Genomic DNA, 21,981 nt, shown 5'->3' with positions numbered 1-21,981 from the left:
TCAAAAAAATATCTCAACATTTAAAATGTCAATTTAAGGCCCATTATATTTATAATCAGCACACACTCATATTTGGACCAGATTTCGCCACGCGATCACACGAGTGTGGGCACACGCGACCTCGAAGCCGCTATTGAAAGCCCAACCGTCTTCTTGATTATTCTCATCACTCACATAAGAAATTCTGAAAATCAATCTAACAAAAAATCGGATTCCCCTCTGTTAGTCACACAAATTTTACTCAGGTAGTAAAATTGTTGTAGCTGGATTTTTGATCTCACCAAAATCCTCAATCGCTGCTTACGATTGCCGACCGTTTCGCTCTAACTCTCTTCCTCTCGTTGTTATAAGTGAGGAATTTTAGTGGTTGCAGTGATTGAAGCTGGAATCGTTGGTGAGAGCATATTGTTGTTTTTTTAAATTACTTTTTTTTTAATTGAGCTATTTGATTCTTCGTGATTGATGAAGTTGTGATGACTCTCTTATAGGAGTATATGTGTTTCCGATTTCGATTGAGATAATTTTTTTTGAATAATCTCTCGGCAAGCTCGTGTTTGAAATTGAGGTCTTCATTGGAACCTTTCTATTTAATTTTCGTTTATGGCTTTTAAGCTTTTGTTTTCTATCTCTGATTAAGTGCATTTGTATATTTAATTAAGAGTTAATGAGTTTATTATTTTTTGAGGTTTGAGTTTAGTTTTTTTTGGATATAAGATTTGTATGAATAATCAATGAGCTTGTGTTTGAGGCCATTGTGAACTTGTCGATTTGATCTTTGTTTATAGCCTCCGAGTTTTTATTTTCTCTGTAAATCGGTGCATTTATATGTTTGTTATAGTTTTGGTGTTTGAACTTTTTTTTATTCTAGCAGTTAATTCCTTCTCTTGGTGAGTAGGAGAAAAAAATTGGAAAATGAGTAGGGTGAGAGGATACATTAATCCTGGAGTTGGCTTCGACGAGTATGCAGAATCACGTGGCTATGTCCGAATAGGCTGTGCCGATGATGAATTTGCACAGGTGACAAAGTTAAGGTCCACGCCACACAAGCATCTGAGGCAGGTGTTGCCTGGAGAGAGTACTGCACCACTCGTTTCGCCAGTGCAAATGATGATGGGTAGAGAGTGCAACTACAGTGGGAAAGGGAGGTTTTCTACATCAGATTCTTGTCATGTTTTGAGCCGGTATTTGCCTGTCCGTAGTACCCCCTCTGTGATTGATAAGATGACGAGTTGTGCATATGTGTCGCAATTTTCTGATGATGGTTCTCTTTTTGTTGCTGGATTTCAGGTATCGCTGATGATTTGAAATCTTGGTTATAAATTTGAAAGTTGTGCATGCAGAAATTTTGGTTATTGATGAGAATTTTCCTTGTTTCTTCAACAGGAAAGTCATATCAAAATATATGACGTTGATCATGGATGGAAAATTCATAAAGATATTCATGCTAGGAGCTTGAGGTGGACTATCACTGATACTTCTCTGTCACCAGATCGTCGATTTCTTGTAAGATCACTCTCTTCTCGCATAAAATTTCGCCTACTACTGTATTCCATTATCCCTTACTGCGGATAGTATGCCATGTTTATCTCAGTATTTATATAATCTCACAGGTATATTCCAGTATCTCTCCAGTTGTCCATATTGTAGACGTTGGATCTGGTACAAAACAGTCGCATGCAAACGTGACGGTTTGTGTTTCAAGTTCCTTAACATTTTCTTCTTAAATTCATTACAAAAGACTTTATTATTTGTCTGACTCTTAGGCCATCCACTACGCTGTCTCTATACCGTCCCTTAACTACTATTTAATCACTATTTCAGGGTCCCACTGTCCTTTTTTCCTCCATCCCTTAACTAAGGGACGGAACCTGCAACGCTCCGTCCCTTAACCGTCCCTTAATTACAATTCATTCAATTTCATTTTTTATTTTTTTTTTCAACCCAGTTCAAATTAAACAAACACAATTCATTAAAATTAAAACAACATTACAATTTAAACTTTAAAAAAAAAGAAAGAAAAAAAAGACATAATTAAAATTCTAAAAAAATAAAAATGACATAATTTAATCTTCTCCGCCAAAGTTTTCCCAAATGTGCTCAATTAGATCCTCTTGGAGTTGGGTGTGGGTGCTAGAGTCGCGTGTCCTTGCCCGAATAGCCAACCGTTCTTGTATAGACGGATGCGCTCCACTTCGCGGCGGACTACTTGCGGTTGAGCTTCCGGGGGATTCGGGATCGAATCAATTTCCCGCATCGGGTCCTTCGTCTCGGACAATCATGTTGTGCAAGATTATGCACGTATACATGATGTTGACCATGCTCTCCATGAACCACGAACGAGTCGGGGCTTTGATGATGTTGAAGCGCGCTTGGAGAACCCCGAACGCCCTCTCCACATCCATGCGCGCAGCCTCCTGCTTCTGCGCAAAAAGAGCCTGCTTTGGGTTCGCAGGCCGGCTGCACGTTTTCATTAAGGTCGGCCACTTCGGGTAGATGCCGTCGGCGAGATAGTACCCCATTTTATACAGCCGGTTGTTGGTGAGGAAGTTGATGGCCGGCGCTTTACCATCCAAAACTTCAGTAAAGAGGTCGGACTGGTGGAGCACGTTTACGTCGTTGTGCTAGCCAGGGACCCCGAAGTACGCGTGCCAAATTCAAAGCCGGTAGTCGGCAATGGCCTCGAGTACAGCGGTTGGGTGGGTGCCTTTGTGGCCGCTCGTGTAGGACCCCCTCCAAGCCACCGGGCAATTCTTCCATTGCCAGTGCATGCAATCGACACTGCCAAGCATCCCGGGGAATCCGTGCATTTGTTCATGCAGGTTGAGGAGGAACTGACAATCGTCCCGGGCCGCCAAAGTATTCGCTATGTGGAGAAATAGCGGTTTACTCATGCGGAAACGACTACGGAAGTAGGTATCTCCCCAAATCGGGTTATCGCAGAAGTAGTCGCGTACTAACCGTGTGGCGGCTTCCTCCTGGTTCCGATTGATGTACTTCTGGGAGCGTCGTGGGGGTGGCGCGGCTTCCTCCGCCTCTCGTCGTCGATCTTTTTCAAGTGATTGTTCCATTAATTGACGCATTTGCTCAAAAGGATCCATTTGTTTGAGTTGATTTAAGATGGAAATTGGAGTGATAGAGAGGATTTGAGAGGAATAGATGTGTGTTTGTGTTTGAAATGCGTATGAAATAGGATTATTTATAGAGTAAAAAAAAATTTTAAAAAGGAAAATAAAAAATTAACGGTAATATTACCGTTTGAAAATTATTTTTTTTTATTAAAATTCATTTTTTTTAAAAAATGAATTATTGCGTCATCCGTGACGACGCCCACTCGCGGGCCAGCGAGTGGGCGTCACGCATGCATCGGGGGCGCGACACGTCGCCTGGGCGCGTGACGGGCCGGCGCGTCCCTTGTCTCGCGGATACGGGCTGGGGACGGGCTACGGGACAGGAGGAACGGTGCAACGCGTCCCGCGGCGGAACCGTCCCTCCGGGACGGAACGCGAGCCGCGCGCGGGACGCGTAGTGGATGCTCTTACAGTAAGTTACAAATAGTGAACCTTCATGGGTTATTTGCTGATAAAATGTTTCACTGATGGCATTTATTGCAACTAAACATGTAATTTTATCATGTTATAGGAAAATTATAGGTCACAGTTTATCAATGCAATTCTGTAACTATTGGTTTCTTTTTCAGGAGATTCATGAAGGTCTTGAATTTTCACCCAACGTTGATGATTATGAGAACTATTCTTTTGGCATCTTCTCCGTTAAGTTTTCTACTGATGGGCGAGAAATTGTTGCTGCTAGCAGTGACGATGCAATATATGTTTATGATCTTGAAGCCAGAAAGCTAAGCCTCCGAATTCCAGCTCATCGGGTATTTATGTGTAGTATAGTTTTCAAATCACAGCTCTTATAATTGTTTTCAGAAATGCTACTGGTGAGACCTTTTATAGTAATGAGGTTTGGAGATTTTGTGGATATTTATTTCTTCTCAAAAAAAATTGATATGCAAAACAATTTATTGTACAAATCACTTTTTGTGCAGGCTGATGTCAATTCTGTTTGCTTTGCGGATGAAAGTGGCAACATCATATATTCGGGAAGCGATGATCGCCTGTGCAAAGTAATGCTTCTTCGTCATTTTATAATTAGTCAACTTGAAGTTTTATTCTGCCCTTTTCTGCCACAAGATGGTGTTTTTGTTCTTTTGTTCTTTTTTTAAGAAAAGATAAATTATATGCTCAACAATGTTATTTCTCTTGCAAACTTATCTTGTCTTCAAAGCATGTTGGTAGTTGTTTAGCTTATGCCATGGATAGTTTGTCGTATCCATCCGTAATGTCAACACCTTTTCGACCGGTTGTCGTTCTAGACCTTGAATAGCTAAAATGTTCAATATGCACACTACATATGTCAACTGAATCTGAGAATTGTACCGTACCACCTCATGTTTTCTGCATTTAGATATTCTATGCTTTGAGCATAACAATGCAATATCTTCCGTTTTCATGACCATACACTAAATTTCAAATACTTCAACATTGTTTGGTTCCTATCAGGTTTGGGACAGACGTTGCCTTGCAACCAAGGGGCAAGCTGCTGGAGTCCTGATGGGACATTTAGAAGGCATCACATTCATTGATACCCGTGGAGATGGACGTTACTTTATCTCAAATGGAAAAGATCAATCCATTAAACTTTGGGACATAAGGAAGATGTCATCTAATGTTAATTAGTATGTTACTGCTTTTGGCTGCAATTTTTACATGCTTTATGAGAATACTTTCCCTCTGTTTGATTTGTGCACTCAAAGATACTTTGCACATACCTTTTTTGAGTTTTAATTCTGTTACCAAACTGGGTTAGGCTGCAGCTTTTTTTAATATAGTGACGAGCATTTATGTTTTTTTTGCTTCAGCGTGCCAAGACGCCGATATTCTGAATGGGACTATAGATGGATGGAATATCCTGAACAGGCTAGAAATCTGAAGCTTCCCGATGATCTGTCAATAGCTACGTATAAGGGACATACTGTCTTGCGCACTCTGATACGCTGTTATTTCTCGCCAGCATTTAGGTAAACTACGATTCAGTGGTTCTGTTCTGTCTTAATGTTTCAGTTGGTAAGGTCAACGGAGCATATAAACTTTTACACGGCATACTGGCTTTAAAATGTGATGATTGAGCTGTTATACTAATGACTTGACTCTTAAATATATCGTTTTTACATTGATGGCTAATGTTTCTTCTGAGTTTTTGTACTAATGATGGTTGTCAGGAAAGTGAATAATGCATGAAATTGACCGCTTCTTACTGTGGCACTAATCGTACTCACTGCTAGTCTGTTGCTTGTCTGTATCTTGTCAAAATTTGGACTTATATGTCTCATATTCTCACTTTCTATTTATTTTTGTTGTTCTGTTTTCATATCTGCAGCACCGGGCAAAGGTATATATATACGGGATCAACTGATTCTTGCGTTTATGTTTATGATGTGGTACGTGTTATATCCTTTTTATACGATGTTTTCCTGCATGCTGCATTGAGCACTGTTTTTACTTTATACTTAGTTTTCCAATAAAAGGCATTGAACTATGCCTGGTTAATAACAATGGGCAATGAAAAAATGCGTATGAAGTTAGAGATACTAAAGACATACTACTTTATAATGATGTTGATAGTGAGGACTATTTATTTTGGAAAATCTTGTGTAAGATGGTTAGACGGGTCAAGATACATCAGATGAGCCACGACCCAAATCCAAATACTGCTAGTTTTGCAAAGTTACAAATATACGATTGGATATGGGCTTGAGTATGGATGAATGTTTGGACCGTCTAATTTGATTTATGTTCGACAGTTGAGTGGCGATCAAGTTGCAAAACTCGATTACCATGAGGATCCGGTGCGGGACTGCAACTGGCACCCGTTCTACCCTATGCTGGTGAGCTCATCCTGGGATGGTGTGGTTGCGCGTTGGGAGTTCCCGGATAACGGGAAAACCACGTCACCGGCTGTACCAGTCGGAAGGAGACGGTTTTTCTACTAGTCTTGGCATTCAAGAATGTGTAGAATATATATTTAGCGATCACATTTGTATGATTCCTGTTTTCAACATAATTATTAGGATTTAGTTGCAAACTACAAATCATGTTATCAGTTACATACATGCAGATTCCCTGTTCTCAACTTTACTACGTATAGAAATATTTAGATTCTGCAGATTCAGTTTCGTTTTTAAGAAGTTTCAGAAGTTACCTACATGCAGATTTAAGAGAATGTATACAAGATTTGTAACAATGAATCCTCGACAGGATATGTATACAGAAATTTTCGATGACTCGTTTAATACTTTCATACTCCCTCGGATCCCCAATAGATGTCTCATATTTGGAGTACTATATTTGGTGCTATCTCTCCTATTATAAAATGACAAGCAATAGGAGATATAACACCAAATATAGCAGGGGATCTTCGCTAATATTTGACTGGTGCAAGTTTTATAGAAGTGTTTGACTTTGTAAATAAAAATGGATGAAAAAAGTTAATGAAATATGGATCCTATTTTTATATTCTTTTAAGTTGCATGCATGATATACATCATAATAGTATCTCTAAGTTGCATTTTTGGAAGCTTCTTTAAGTTGAATTATTCGGAACAAGGTTTTATTATTCGAAACCTAGCTAGTTGGAATTTAATTATTCTATGAATAATAAATAAGTGTTTCTTGCTAAGTCCACTATTGGAATGAATAAAATGTTAATTAATTAAGTCTATAGCATATACTAATTAATTAATGAACATTTATATCTTAAGTGCGAGAAATAAACATAAAAATAAAATGGAAACCCGGATTGCTTGTAATTTCGAATTTGGATGGACATTGGAATATTATTACTGTAGTGGCTGATAATAATATTTCAATATAAGCTTGTATAAAATTGTGGGTTCAATTTAATTAGTAAAGCTAATTGGGGGAGGCCACATCCAAACCTCCATAGATCCCTGACTGGGTCCAATATGTAACTATTATAAATTGGAGAATAAATTAGACAAAAAATACTCTTAGTTTCCTCTGAAATTTTCATCCACTCCCATAAGCCGCAGGGGACGATTTTTTCTCCCTTTCCTACTCCGTGATAAACTTATGTCTTCTTTATTTAAGTCCTAATAAGATCAGCCCACACTGATATCGGAATACAGTTCGGGAACCAGTCAGAAGATTTGTGGTCAAGTATCGTAGATCTTCACGTGGAGAAGTAGCTAGTCATCTACGATTCTTTAGAGAATCAAGAAGGTACTATTCCGTTCTGTAGAAAAACATGTTTTAGGTTTCAATTAATCAAAAGCATGTTTACAGAAAATTACACTTCTACCTTGTACTTTTCCCATCGCTCATGCTACAAATAATCTTCTCTCATTTCATTGAATTTTTCTTTTAGTTCATAAATTGATTTAAAAAAATGAATTATTTTTGGGCATTAGATCCAGTAAATCTCTCAAATATTATTACTACACATTTTGAACTAAAATGTGGTCAAATAGAATTTTGAACATTTAAGCCCCTCTTTAAGTAGGGGTGATATGGCTAGACAAAATAAATCATTATTTTCTCCATCTGAATTTAAGAGCATCTGGGGCGCCCTATAGACCGTCCTATAAGGTGCCCTGTCCTCCGCCATATCAGGATTTTATTCTCCTACTCTTCCACCTACAATGGGATGTCCTATAATCCACCTTATAGTAATCTCTATAACATTTTATTTATTTGAATAAATAAACACTATAAAATTTGAATAAAAAACTCCATTTCATTGAAAGTTCATAGATTACAGTACGAAATAAAAAACTTCATTTCATTGTTGGTTGCGGGGTCTAGCTAGAACCTCATTGTAGCCCTATCAGCATTGAGGCATGTCTAGCTAGAACCTCATTGTAGCCCCACCGGTAATCCTCGAACGTGGGGTGGGGTCGCCGTGCTGGAGCTAGATCTCGCTTCATCATCGCCCCATTCGTTGACTCTTCCACCTTCGTGTTCGACTATCATGTTATGCAAGATGATGCACGCATACATGACATCGGCGATGACGTCCTTGTACCAGAACCGCGCCGGACCCTTCACTATAGCCCACCGCGCTTGGAGCACACCAAACGCACGCTCAACATCCTTCCGCGCAGCCTCCTGTTTTTTGCGCGAATAAAACTCTTCTCTAACCGATTGGGCAGGTGATCGTTTTAAAAAAACAGGTCACCTCGGGTATATGCCATCGGCCAAGTAGTACCCCATATGATGTTGGCGTCCGTTTGCAGTGAACTCGATGGCCGGGTTGTTGCCATTGCATTGCTCGGTGAAGAGATATGAGGAGTTCAGGACGTTGATGTTGTTGTTCGACCCGCCACACCGAAGTAAGTATGCCAGATCCAGAGCCGATGGTCAGGGATGGCTTCGAGGATCATCGTTGGGTGGTTGCCCTTGTATCCACTAGTAAATTGACCTCTCCACGCCGTCGGACAATTCTTCCACTCCCAGTGCATACAATCTATGCTCCCTAGCATTCCAGGAAAGTCGTGCGCCGTCTCGTGCATCTTCATTAGGGCCTGGCAATCGTCAGCAGTCGGCCTTTGCAAATATGTGCAGCTGTAAGTCTCCACAACTCCCCTACAAAATTTCTTCAAGCACTCGCGGCCAGTTGTCTCCCCGACGTGAAGGTAGTCGTCGAACATGTCCGTCGTGGTGCCGTAGGCCAACTGCCGGAGCGCAACCGTGCACTTCTGCAACGGTTGGACTTCGTTCTCCAAAAACTGTATTTGGGGAACAAAGTCTTCCTACTCATCTCGAGAGTATTGGAAAGAAAATTGTCGAAAAGTGTAATGGACTTCCTTTGTCCATTGCTGTGGTAGGGTTGTCTAATGGTTAGATCCGAACTTACACTAGAGTATTGGGAGCACATAGAGGAAAACATAACCTCAATAGTGAATTCGGAGAATGATGATTATTGCTTGAGAATATTGAAGCGGAGCTATAACTATTTGCCTGCCTATCTAAAGCCTTATTTTTTGTATATGGGAGTGTTTAAGGAAGACAAGTGAAATTTTTGCTTCAAAAATCATTGAACTATGGGTTTGTGAAGGATTTCTTAAGCCAATGGATAACAAAAGCCAGACAACAATTGCTGAACAGTACTTGAAAGAACTAGTTGATAGAAATCTCATTCTAGTTCATGAGTCAGGGATAATTGGGAATGTAAAATCCTACAAAATTCATGATTTACTTAGAGATCTATCATTCAAAGAAGCTCAAAAACATTTTCACAATATTAAAATACATTAAAAATACCCGAAATACTATTATAATTTATAAAAAAAATTAAAAAGTACATAATTAAAATCCTAAAAATAAAAATTACATAATTAAAATCCTACAAATTAAAGATTACATAATTAAAAATACCCCCGTGGAAGACTAGTCATCTGGCCCTATCCCCAATGTTTTTCGGAGACCCCGTATCATTGTCAAATGTGAATCAAATTGCTCGGGAGTCATCTGAGACCTATCGGCCAAATTGAGTTGAGCCAAAAGGGTCCACAACGAGTTGGTGGGGGTTGAGGTGGCACAAATGGAGCGGGAGCGGGGGCGGATGGAGTCTCGGCGCGACGGCCGTTGCCCGTCGCCTTCTTCCTTCCTTGCGGCCAGCGTTGGGAACTGCTCGTGCCGGCGTCGGGGCTACCCAAGTTAGCTCCGGCAAGCTGACTAGCCACCTCATCGGAGCCGTCGTAGGATAGGGATAACGACCTCAACCGTTTGCTGGAGGAGCTGGATGAGGATGATAAGCTAATAAACTCGGATTTTTAACTGTTTTATTGGACATTAAACATGATCCTTTGTGGGCTTTCATTGCATTATCTTAGAGTTTATGTCCATATTTCACTATAAAGGTTCTTTGATGAGTTTATCTAGTGTTTGAAGTTATAATAGGTAAAAAAGGAGGGTCAAAATGAGCCAAGACGAGGCTATGGCCGATCTACAAAAGCCGCGCGCGACTGCCTGGAGTGCTACCCGACCGGGGGGATTTTTATGTTGAATAATTCCACCCGGCCGGGTCGCCAGTTTTGTTCATGAAGAGTCCAGTGGCTTCTACCCGGCCGGGTGAATTTCCTATGCAATAATTCCACCCGGCCGGGTCCGTCTATCTGACGATTTTTTAATGCCAGACGCGATTTTTTTGAGAGAGAATAAGAGGCAAGAGCTAGGGCAACGAAATTCATTCTCTCCGAGCCGCAAAAACACACACTCTCTCTCTCCGAAGAACTCTTGGAAGAAGATTGAAGATTCAAGCTTCGATTCCTCCGCCAATTGTAATTCGTATCATGGTTTCCTCTGTTTTTCTTAGTTTCTTTTTGTTATCTACTTTGAACATGAGTAACTAAACCGTTCATGCGGGATTCTTGGTGAAGATGCATTGATTCATAGTTTTAATCCAATTGATTTCATTTTTATCTTGCTCTTGCAATTGTTTGAATTATTCTTGTGCTTTTTCCTATCAATTGCTTGATCACCAATTGGGAGTGCAGGGTTTCTTAGAGTAATCGAGAGATGAAATAATTAATCTTGAAAGAGGAATAATTCACACCTTTATTCAATAAAACTCGGGAGAGTTGAGATTCTGAGTGGGATCATTAATCTAATCAAACTTTTGGGAGTTAGGTCTAAGATTTAGAAGAGAACTTCACTTATTACACCTAATCTACAGATTTCTCACCTGGGGGGGGTTAATCTACAATTGTGATTGATTCAACAATTCTGGAGACTTTAAATGGTAAATCGGTTTTAATTGGGTTAGGCAATGAGTTGTGCATCGGATCCTTGAATTCTGCATATTTCTCTATCATCTTATACAACTTGCTTAATTGCTTTCTTGTTAATTGTTCTATTTTATTCTCTGAATTTACATGCTTTTAGTAGTTGTTAGTTTCAAAACCAAATTTCCTGATTGTCTGGATAGTAGTTGAAATTTGTTCGTGGCACTTAGGTTTACACTTAATTGTCTCTGTGGGATACGATATACTCTTGCTTGCTATTTACTACGATAACCCCGTACACTTGCGGGTATTAATTGGGTAAAATAAAGTTGACTCATAAGCCCCCCTATACTTCGGATTTCTACGCACCTGCTGCCAAGCGCCAAGGTGCTTGAATGGTTTGTAATGCATGGAATGGTAGGTCGACATGGTGGTCGTGATGATGTCGGCCTCGCTCATGTCACTCTTCGCTGACCGCTGTTCCTGGAGGTAATACCCCTGGAACTTTTGGATTTCTTCGTTGGCTCTGAAGATGGCATTGCACACCATACTCTCGTTGCGCTCGATTGTTCCCTCCGGTCGGTTGGCATTGTACCGGCGAGAGACGCGCCACCAAAACCTCTCCCCGGTTTGGTTCATGTCGGTTTTCGGATCTTCGGATATTTCGAAATAGGCTGTAAACATCTTCTCCATCTTCGGTGGAGTGTACGTTGTGCGGATGTGAACGTCACCGCCACGCTATGAGTAGGAACACTACGAGGACGAGGAGAAGGAGCGTTGGGATTGTCCACCGGAGTTTGGGAGCTGCCGATCCCTCCCGATCCTTGTTCGGGTGTCCACCCGTATCGCCCATCGGTGGCATCTTGCTCGTCCACCGGATAAAGTCGATAGCCACTCGGAGTTTGAGAACCTTGGGTTTGAGGATGGGCCAAGAATTCCGTATCCGGATGAGGGAATGGTGTTGGGTTGAACCATTCGTAGTTTCATCCGCGGGAGTCGGAGGAGTGATCGCAGGAGCCGGACATTTTTTTTTGCAAGAGTGAAAAGATTGAGAATTGATTAGAGAATTTAGATGATAATTGTATATAGTGTGGTGTGAAATTTTTGTGTGGAAATGAGGGTATTTATAGATGAAAAATGTGAATTTTGGGGGGGGGGGGAATGAAATATAAAGTAAAAGTAGGGAGAAAATGGATATAATTTATTGGGAAGTGGGAAAATATATTTTTTATTTTAAAAATGATTTTTTAAATTAAATTCGAATTAAAAAAACAGAAAAGCCAACGGCAATAGGAGGCTGCCACGTCGACCTGCTCAGCGGCACGGACGTGCTCTTATTATCGAGCAGCGTCGTGCCGTCGGCGCGAGCACAGCGGCGGGCACGAGTGTGTCGCGTCGTCGGCACGAACGCCGTCCGCCCCATCGAGCAGCGATGGGGATGCTCTTAGTGGAATGTGGGGCCTGATACCATTTATGGAATATTCCAACCGTGACTCCTAAAGTGGGGACCAAAAAATGGTAAACCGGGACTCCTAAAGTGGGACTTAGGGAGTATTTACCCTTCTCGAGCTCTAATATTTTTGATGAATTCCATTTTAAAGTAGCTATATATTTCATTCAAGTTATCATAACACTCGACTAAAAGATAAGTAGATAACAATTAGTACAAAAATTGGAATTTGACTTCCTAATTTAACCAATTAGACATCATCCACATGTAGCCATATGAGATAATGGGTCACGGTACAGTTTACCTAATAATTGTAGGTGATTATACTCGACGGGGGTATTTAACTCTACTATTGCCAAATATTCGTACATATAAAATTTGACTTATAGTATCAAATTATTTTTCAAAATAATTTAATGAGTAATACTAACAGTTTGAAGAATGAAAAAATATTAATAGCGTTATTGCGGAACATGACTTTTGAAAGCAGTAATTATAAAATTATTTAATTTCTTGATGAAAAGAAAATAATTTATTGTAACAAAACAACGTTCTTCAAAATTTGGTGCTGTAAATATGGAGCCCTGAGTAGAGGAATTTTAAGTGATGTAAACAAACACAGAAAAATAACAACAAAGAAATCATCTTCTTACTATGAAAATGCTGTAAGAAATTGTTTGTTGCATTCTATGATGATAACTGAGTATGATCAAATGATTCATGGTTTCAAACATGGAGTTATTGGAGATTCAGAAACATTTTTTGATGGCCATAAGATAGATACATTAAGATAGGAGTTTCTACTTTGAAAAGACCAACCAATTTTCATACAAGTAGAAACCTCAAAGCTTGAACAACCTTATAATCTCAGATTCTCAGCAAACTGATACCACCAAAAAACTCACACAAGTTTCTCCACCAACACTGCTAACTCAGACGCGCACCCCTTTCGCCTCAGGAGGAGTCGTTCAATGTGGGGATCACTCCGCCGGCTGCCACAATCTGCTGCTCCAACTGAAACCGATAACACAAATTATGTCACAACCACCAACATTCAACCAAATGAGTGATATTCAATGCTTGAGATGAAAATAGGTTCTTTACGCACCCTTAGTAGAGCTTCGAGCTTGTTCTTCACTAGCAAGTACTCTTGCTTAACTTGCTGCAAGCATCTAAGGCACCTATAAAATTGGATGAAAAGAAAATGCAAATTTTAGACATCAATCGCCATCCAAATGGCCTAAATTTATAGATGGTTTCGACACATTTGATCTGGAAACAAGATGAAGAAGGTGCAGAAGCCATACGATTCAACGTCTTGCGCGTCACAGAAGCTGCGGAAGGCAATGCAAGCATTTCTCACTCTCTGAGCCCCAATACTGTAAACAGAAAAGAGTAAATACATCAGATGGAATATATTTCTTAGCAAAGTCTTCCTCAAAATATTATCTTTTCCTTGATTTTGTCAAAACCAATTGTTTTATTAGATCATACAAATAGACCATGTTTGGATTGAAATCAAGAAATCCAAACTAGCACTACATTTAGTGGGAAACAAAATCAAAAGTTGGATTAAAATTACAGAATGTCAAAATCTCAGCAAAGTTGCCTAAAAGGTCATCTTTTTTTTCTGATAATGCTCCCCAAGAAACCTACATCCTTACACAAATTTTGCTTTTTTTTCTTTGATTAGAAGATTTAGATTACAAGACAACAAAACAAACAAAGGTACCATGTTATTACCTTGAACTGCTACCTTTCAGTTGATGAACATTAGCATCAATTTTCTTAAAGTCCACATTCTGCTCATCCCTGCACACACGCAGCAACTACTATTATAACTGTAAACACACACAGACACACCACTAAGAAAAAATAGAAAGAGGGAGGGAGTTCTGACAAGGTCTTGGAGAGTTCATTGAGAATTCGTTGAGAATCCTCAAAGAAAAGGGTCACAACTTCCATCACAAAATCAGGATTGCTGTCATCTCGAAGCATCTGCAGCTGAACAAACTGACCATCCAAGAATCCCTTCAACCAAACAACCACAAAATCATCAAAAAACACCAACAAAAGACCAAACAAATTATGACAGCAGTTTCCCACGTTGTTACCTCATGGAACAAGGCATTACTATATTCAAGATAGCTCCTTTGCAACTGAACCTCCATTTGATCAGGAAAAATGAATGCAAGATAACTGTTTCTAGTTGGGATTTTGGCAGATCTTGAGGAATAAGTTGTACAATAATAGAAGAGATATAAATGCTTTCAAAGAGGATTTGGTGAATTCAATGTTGCTGTAAAGATCCACTTTTTTGCCGGATTTAAGGTGATTGCTAGCTAGTAAAGTTTTGGACTCTCTCTCTATCTCTGTTTATTTCACACACACCACACAAAATTTACAGCCACCAACATTTTTTTTATACTCTGGCATCAAAATTGAGCCTCCCAAAATCTCCAAATACTCCCCCCCTATCTCCATCTTTTTTCCAACTCTTGTTTTTTGTCGATTATATTTTATTGTTGCAGATTCAACATGCTGTCACCTCAAATTATGCTATTCCTTAGTCTCCTTTCTTGTCAATATTAAATTTTGGAAGGGGCAAAATCTGTACCTGTCAGCTGATGGGCTGTGATATGAGATGTACAGCTCCACAATATCATTCATACACACTAGTAAAATATTCCATCTACAAATCATAAAAAGATTGAATTTTTAATATTCTAATTGCAATCAATCAAGTTTATCAGCCTGAACAAAATTTACCAATCCAATAATATCCTCATTTCTTAGATTTAATAAGAAAAAGTTGAATATTAGACTTAAATAAAACACACACACATTGATTAAAGGAAGTAAAAGTAAAAATTGGGAATGTGGTGGAATAGTGGCATTGGAGAAAGGGCATTGACTTACACTATTGTATTCACCATTTGCTAAAAAAATATGCTAAGGTTCACTGGTTGAGTAAGTTCTTGCACCTACCTTAATGAAAAGACTTCACTTCTTCTTCCCTTTAATCAAGTACTAAGCTCCAATAATTGTTAGTCGTTCTTGTTAAATAATTGCACTAATACAAGAAGGGTAATTGGAATTTGCCTCCATGTTTTGTGGATATTGCGTTTTGAACTAATCATCACTTTTTTTTACTTATTCATCAAATTAACATTTTCTTCAGTTATCCCGTGTCCCTTAATTCCACGTGTCACACAATTAAATGAGTTTTTTCTAATAATAGTATTATTATAGAGAACGAGGGTGGCCCTTGCAACCTTCCATTTAGTGTGATTAAATAAACATATATAGAATGAAATTAAAATGACTATATTTTGTGAAAACTGTGAGAACATAAAGGTCGTGAATAAGATATTGGACAGTAAATTTAAATTAAGGCTCACTACCACTAAATTTTCTCAAGTAAATTTTTTCATATTTTCGTTCAACTTACAACAACAGTAACAGTTATAAATGATTAAAGAACTGAATATTTGTATTAAAAAAATAAGAGAACATCACCTTAACCATCAGAATATTTCAGAATCCTTTTTCAGAGAATACAGATAACTAGATAAGATGATTGATGTTTGTTGAGAAATAGATGCTTTAGCACATTTTTAGTTCCTCTATACAACGTGCAATAGGTTTGTTGGGCCCCATTTAAAATTAATTTGGATATTAAGTTTGCAAGTTTGCTCGAGTTTTATTGTATACTAGTACAGTTTATAAAATATCTTGAGAGATGATGGGATATTAATAACGCGTAAATATAATGGTTTAATAGTCGGTTAGTCAAAATTGGTATCATTATGTGTGTGAATATTATTTTGTTAATTTACCCATGTTTAGACAATATTATAGGCAATTTTATGTTCGAAATTACATAGAGAGACGGTTCAAATAAAAGTATTTTTTTTTAACGAAGAAAAAAGTGCGTTAATGATCTTTACATGATCTTACAACTAACATAAAAAGCAACATACTTTTCCAATAAATTATAAAAACATATTACTACTATATCATAAAAACATTAATATATTTCATTAATAAAGAAGCATGATTGTATACAAGAAATTGTTATGTCACATTAATATAGTCATCTATTCACGTTAAAGAGAACCAATAATTGACAAGTGACAACTAATCTTATAAACTAATCTAATTATCTAAACTAACCATTTCTTGACACCTACATCGACATGGACCAAAAAATCAGATAGATGTCTCTTCTTGGTCATTATGTCTGTTGTTGGTCTCTCCCTCTCTACTCAGACCATCCACAACCGTGCTCTTGCCAGCAGCACGGTTGTGGGCCCGACCCCATTTTTCTGTCTGCTCTCTGGCAAGAGCACAACACCCACAGCTGTGCTCTTCCGCAAGGACGAGCACAATTAATTTAAAATTCAATTAAACAATAATATTTCCATAATAATAAAATTCATTAAAAAACCTAAATAAAATTACAAATTACAAATGACAAATAAAATAAAAACGACATAATTAAAATCCTAAAAATTAAAAATTACACAATTAAAATACTAAAATTTAAAAAAACACTACTCGTTGCCGAATTTCGTCCACATGTGGTTGATTAGGTCTTCTTGTAACTGAATGTAGGTTCGGGTATCGCGCATTGTGTGCCTTGTCTCGATCATCTGGCCAACCGCCGTATGCTCACCTCGGCGTGGGGGAAACCTCGCTGTTAAGCTTCCGGCTTCATCCTCGTCGTAGAAGCTAGACGCCCTCGGCCCTTCATCGGCTATAATCATGTTGTGTAAGATAATACACGTGAACATGATGTCGGCGATATTATTCACGTACCACAGCCGAGCCGGGGCCTTCACTATGTTGAATCGGGCTTGAAGGACCCCGAAGGCTCTTTCGACGTCTTTCCGCGCAGACTCTTGACGCTGCGCAAAAAGAACCCATCTCGGGTTGTGCGGGTTGTGGAGCGTCTTCACGAACGTCGACCACCTTGGGTAGATACCATCGGCGAGATAGTAACCCATGTGGTATGTATTTCCGTTGATGGTGAAGTCGATCGCCGGTGCTACACCATTCATCACATCATTGAAGAGTGGTGAAGAATAGAGCACGTTCAAGTCGTTGTTGGCTCCGGCAACGCCAAAATATGCATGTCAAATCCATAGGCGGTAGTCGGCAACCGCCTCAAGGATAAGTGTTGGGCCGCCGCCTTTGTGACCGCTTAAGTGTTGCCCCCTCCAAGCATTCGGGCAATTCTTCCACCTCCAATGCATGCAGTCAATGCTGCCAAGCATTCCGGGGAAGCCATGGACTGATTCGTGAAGACGAAGCAACCGTTGGCAATCATCGGTGCTGGGTGCCCGAAGGAATTCATCCCCGAAAGCTGAACGAACGCCCTCGCAAAAATTCTTTAGACAAAGGATTCCAGTGGACTCACCGATATGCAAATACTCGTCGAAGATGTCGGCCGTTTGCCCAGTAGCGAGTTGTCGGATGGCACACGTACACTTCTGCAACGGCGTGATACTTTGCCGGCCGGCTGCATCTGGACCTGTTTGGAAGAATTCAACACGTGCGGACAATGTGTTGACAATTCGCATGAACAAGCGCTTTGACATGCGAAAACGGCGCCTAAAGTAATCTGCCGGAAACCGCGGCTGGTCGGCAAAGTAGTCGGCAACGAGCCTTTCGTGGGCTCCCTCCCGGTCACGATGGATGTAGCGGCGATTTGATCTAGTTCGTTGAGGAGGAGGAGCGGGGGTATTCTCCGCGACATATGCTTCGTAAGCGGCACGATGTTGTTCGTAGTATTCTTGTTCTTCGCGCTCCGCTTCCGCCATAATATTGGTGAAATCCATTTGAGGTTTTGAGTGAGGGATGAATGTGTTGATAGTTTGTATGAGAATTATGAATGAGAGATGAATGAGAGATGATTTGATGTGATAAATGGATGATGAATGTGTGTATTTATAGATGATTTTTGGGAAAAAAAATAAAAAAATTCAGAAAAAACGGGAAAAAAAACGGCCATATTTTTTGGATTTGGAAAATATTTTTTTTTTATCATTATTTACAATTAAATACCGATTTTTAAGTAAAAAAAAATTGAAGGCAACGGCTATGCCGTTGCCCAATCCCGTGCCGCCACGTCAGCTGCTCGCTGGCGCGGCGCGAGCGCAGCGGCGGTCCTTCGCCTTGCCAGCGGCGCGGACGGCGGTGGCGACCGTCGCCACCGTTGCGGATGCTCTAATGTGCAAGAACATATTTGCTCAAAGAAAAGACACAAAAACTTGACCAATTTTGGCTTTAATAATTCTCTCTGTCTATGTATATAGTAACATGATTAAAGAGCAATTTGTTCACCAAGACTACAAAACTCAGTGAATAACAGCAAGCAAGAATTATACAACAAGGGAAAGATTGTCGGAAGATACAGAAAAGTGTAATGAACGAGTATTCATCCATGTATATTTTTTAGTGAGAGATAGGTCAAAGGTTTAACATACTTTGCAACTCTTTCGACAGTAACCTGGGAGGTCCGAAGAGCCGATCATGTATTCTGGGTTCTTGTTGCATTCGCCAAGGGAAGCCCATCTTTCGCAATTCTCATTTGAGTCAGCGCAGTTTCCGCCTACGACTTTATCAAAGGAATCGACATGAATCCACTTCGTTGCAGACCACTTCTCGCCTTCATCCACAGGGCAGCCAGCATGCAGACTTGTGGTATCTGGAGTTGCATCTGGATAGAGACTATAGAACAGGAGCGCGTCCCCTTTGCGTGGCTTCACTGGAAAATTTGGGAAAGGAATAAAGAGGTCAAATTGCTGCTTACATAGTTAGAACTTTAACTAAATCGGATTGCAACTTGACTTATTGTCTCACCAGCAGGACCTTGTCTTCCACACTCGGAGAACTCTTCCTGTGTTGAAACAGACCTACGACGAGGTGATTCCTGCATGGTTGCATCAAGGAGTTGGCATTTAGATGACAAATTCAATTAACAGAGTGTGGCTGAGTTCATACTCTTTGAAACAACTTTCTAATATGTTTGAGATTTTAAGCTACTATTGTGGAGTACATTGTGGTCATTACTTGCATCTTAAAAGCTTAATCATCAAAACATAACTCAATTGGATCTTGATTTAGAAACCATCATTTCAATGACTTAGTTTTGAGTTTTTTTACATCTTGTAACCTCTAGAAACACTTTATGATATAGAACTAATAAGCTCTTCTAGCAAAAGGAAACCCCTCGTAGTTATTTACTTCATAATCACCATATCTTATTATATGAACGACTCCTGCCCTGTGACAGTTAAAAAATTACTAAAGAAAACTACCAAAGAGTTCTGTGTACATGGTTACAGTAAGCGATAATGCGATATAGCACATGATGATTGAGCAACCAGGATATTGTGAAACCCAATTATCTTGTACAGTAGAAACTTGAGATATGACTAACCTCCGCAGAGGGGAAGACAGTTTCACCTCCCTTTTCAACATCAGAGAGATACATTAGCACAGTTGCTATCCGGTGTCCACCACGAGCTATATTTTCCTTATCCGCAAAATAGTCATAGTGAGGATCATATTTCTGTCCAGGTTCATAACGCAATACTTGTATGTCTTCTCCATTTTCTATGAACAGAGTGAAAGATCAGGCCTTGCAAGCAGCAGCAGTAGTACAAATCATGGTTTTCAATGACCGCACACAGTTCATAATTTACAAAATACCAAACATAAATTATCAATGTACAAGACCTCAAATAAAACCTAGGGGCTGCCTTTAAGAAGTAAATACTTACAGAGATCACTGAAAGCTCAATGGTTTACTCAGTAGACAAGATAAGATAGAAACAACGTGAAAGCTTATAAGAGCTAAATAGAAAGCAATGCGAGAAAGGCAAACAAGTTAAGATTTAAGTATCGTAATATTTATGGCTATGAAGTATAGGGTATTAATAATGTGTTCTATCCATGCATATTCCTGATTTCCTCTTAAGGTATAATTCAGTTAATTTGAATATAAGTAAAATTTCAAGATCTAAGAAAAACACCATTAAATATTGTCTGGTCACCTAAGGTGGTTTCTATTCTATTATTCTAAAAATAACATAGAACCAAAGATATAAAAGAACTGCCATGTCATTATAATTTATAAGAATCAAAACCAAAATGGAATTGAGCCAAATATTACTGAACATTATCAACAAACTAGGAGTTATGATCAACTGGTGACAATGGCGATGAATCAATTGCCTATCCTCTTCAAAAATGTTACCTTTTGGTAAAAATGTCCATGTTGCAATCTTGTCTTCTATGCCGGCAATGATAGGATCCTATCAGTAACACATGGCAGGGAAAAGAGTCAAGATCATGGAACTCAGAAAAATCTCAAAGATGATTCCATAAGTGTGTGGGAAAAACATGAAAGAAGGCAAACAATCTGATCTTGATTTGATTGATTCAGCACAATAGTTCTACAAACCTGCTTTTCTTGAACCTTAATTCAGAACAAGGTGCCTATAGTAAATGGAGTACATTTCAAACATCCGACTCGGATATTTGGAGTTCATGAACAATAAATTATAAAAACTTTCAAATGCATACACACTTAAAAACACCACCAATTGATATTTAAACTAGACTCCCAAGATCAGGCAAGATCATCTGAACCCACATATCAGCCAAATTTAGATTTTATGTGGAATAAGTATATCATCGACAAAAGGATCACAAGCATTTAGTCTGATCTAATTATCATAAGCATCCATAAACCTTTTCATCACCATTTTTAGCAGAGGTTCCAGCTCAATCGAAATAAACCTAGTTCTAATTGATAGTAACAACAATAATTAAATGAACTATTAGATCAAACAGTTGCATCAATTAAAACACAGATTCGTAAACATGACGGCGAACACTCCAAAGATCATCTTATAGCAAATTAGAATCAATTGCATAATTCTATCCTTGGGAAGACAGTAAAGCCGTACCTTCGCTTTCCCAATAAACATTCCAGAACTAGTCCGAACCTCACTCAGCTTACTTTCCCCAGACTCATTGTCCGCCACCTGTGACCTCTTCAGCTCCGATTTCGCCTAATTTGATCACGCAAATCAATGTAACCGCTTCAAATTTCAAAATAGAGAGAAAGAGAGAGAGTCGCAATAATCAATACACAAACTCACCAGAGAAATTAAATGATTGCATTCCTCATCCGTAAGAAAACCTTCGTACACAAAAGCTCTAAATCGCAACGCAAGAAATGCAACTCAATCACACAAATGTCAGCTGACAGCAAATTTTTTAAAAAAAAGTAGAAGAAGAATTGGTGGTGGAATATTACAAAATTACAATGTCCACTACAAAAAGGATCAGTACCTAGGTTTCCATGAGATGCTTCTGACTTTGGACGGATTGACTATCGAATTGCACGAAGATTTCCGCGGTATTGATGCGATCACCACCAGTAGAAACAAGGAGATGCAACAAAATTTGTACATCGTAAAAAATTAAACCGATTTTCTTCGGCAATGTTTGAACAGGAGCTGCTTAAGATCTTTGATCTGAGATATTTTTCTGCGTATAGTGAGATTTCGGTTTTGGTAGATCATTCAGTGGGAGTTGACCACAAATATAATAATCTAAATAATTGAAATAAATTCTATAACTATATTTATCGTTGAACGAACTTCAATTTATTAAAATTGAGATTCATTTCTTCATCCGTCAAATA

The 21,981-nt window shown here is 39.1% G+C and overlaps 3 protein-coding genes across 4 annotated transcripts; 1 reads left to right on the top strand and 2 right to left on the bottom strand.

Moving 5' to 3' along the window:
• The first annotated feature begins 98 nt into the window (after positions 1-98).
• On the top strand, positions 99-6,247 carry LOC121808294 (LEC14B homolog). Of its 2 annotated transcripts, none has more exons than XM_042208714.1 (10): positions 99-394; positions 896-1,287; positions 1,384-1,503; positions 1,611-1,688; positions 3,698-3,880; positions 4,052-4,129; positions 4,566-4,741; positions 4,925-5,083; positions 5,443-5,503; positions 5,867-6,247. In XM_042208714.1, the coding sequence occupies exons 2-10, from the start codon at positions 913-915 to the stop codon at positions 6,053-6,055; spliced, it is 1,419 nt and encodes a 472-aa protein (XP_042064648.1). In that variant the 5' UTR covers positions 99-394; positions 896-912; the 3' UTR covers positions 6,056-6,247. The 2 variants fall into 2 exon arrangements, with proteins under 2 accessions (XP_042064648.1, XP_042064640.1); XM_042208706.1 differs by having other exon boundaries at positions 872-1,287.
• Positions 6,248-12,884: 6,637 nt separating this feature from the next.
• LOC121793906 (histidine-containing phosphotransfer protein 1-like) lies at positions 12,885-14,784 on the bottom strand. The gene is made up of 6 exons (XM_042191933.1): positions 14,372-14,784; positions 14,158-14,288; positions 14,001-14,069; positions 13,565-13,636; positions 13,366-13,438; positions 12,885-13,271 (listed from the first exon to the last, which is right to left on the bottom strand). Exons 1-6 carry the CDS (start codon positions 14,426-14,428, stop codon positions 13,212-13,214), a joined length of 462 nt encoding a protein of 153 aa, XP_042047867.1. The 5' UTR covers positions 14,429-14,784; the 3' UTR covers positions 12,885-13,211.
• A 3,748-nt stretch (positions 14,785-18,532) lies between these two features.
• LOC121808287 (probable prolyl 4-hydroxylase 4) lies at positions 18,533-21,887 on the bottom strand. Its single transcript, XM_042208697.1, has 7 exons — positions 21,627-21,887; positions 21,434-21,491; positions 21,239-21,343; positions 20,524-20,581; positions 19,705-19,880; positions 19,125-19,194; positions 18,533-19,029 (listed from the first exon to the last, which is right to left on the bottom strand). The coding sequence occupies exons 1-7, from the start codon at positions 21,746-21,748 to the stop codon at positions 18,740-18,742; spliced, it is 879 nt and encodes a 292-aa protein (XP_042064631.1). The 5' UTR covers positions 21,749-21,887; the 3' UTR covers positions 18,533-18,739.
• Positions 21,888-21,981: the final 94 nt, after the last annotated feature.

This window comes from Salvia splendens, chromosome 1 (genome assembly GCF_004379255.2).
Source record: "Salvia splendens isolate huo1 chromosome 1, SspV2, whole genome shotgun sequence".
NCBI lineage: Eukaryota > Viridiplantae > Streptophyta > Magnoliopsida > Lamiales > Lamiaceae > Salvia > Salvia splendens.
This window is presented reverse-complemented; position numbering and strand designations above follow the sequence as displayed.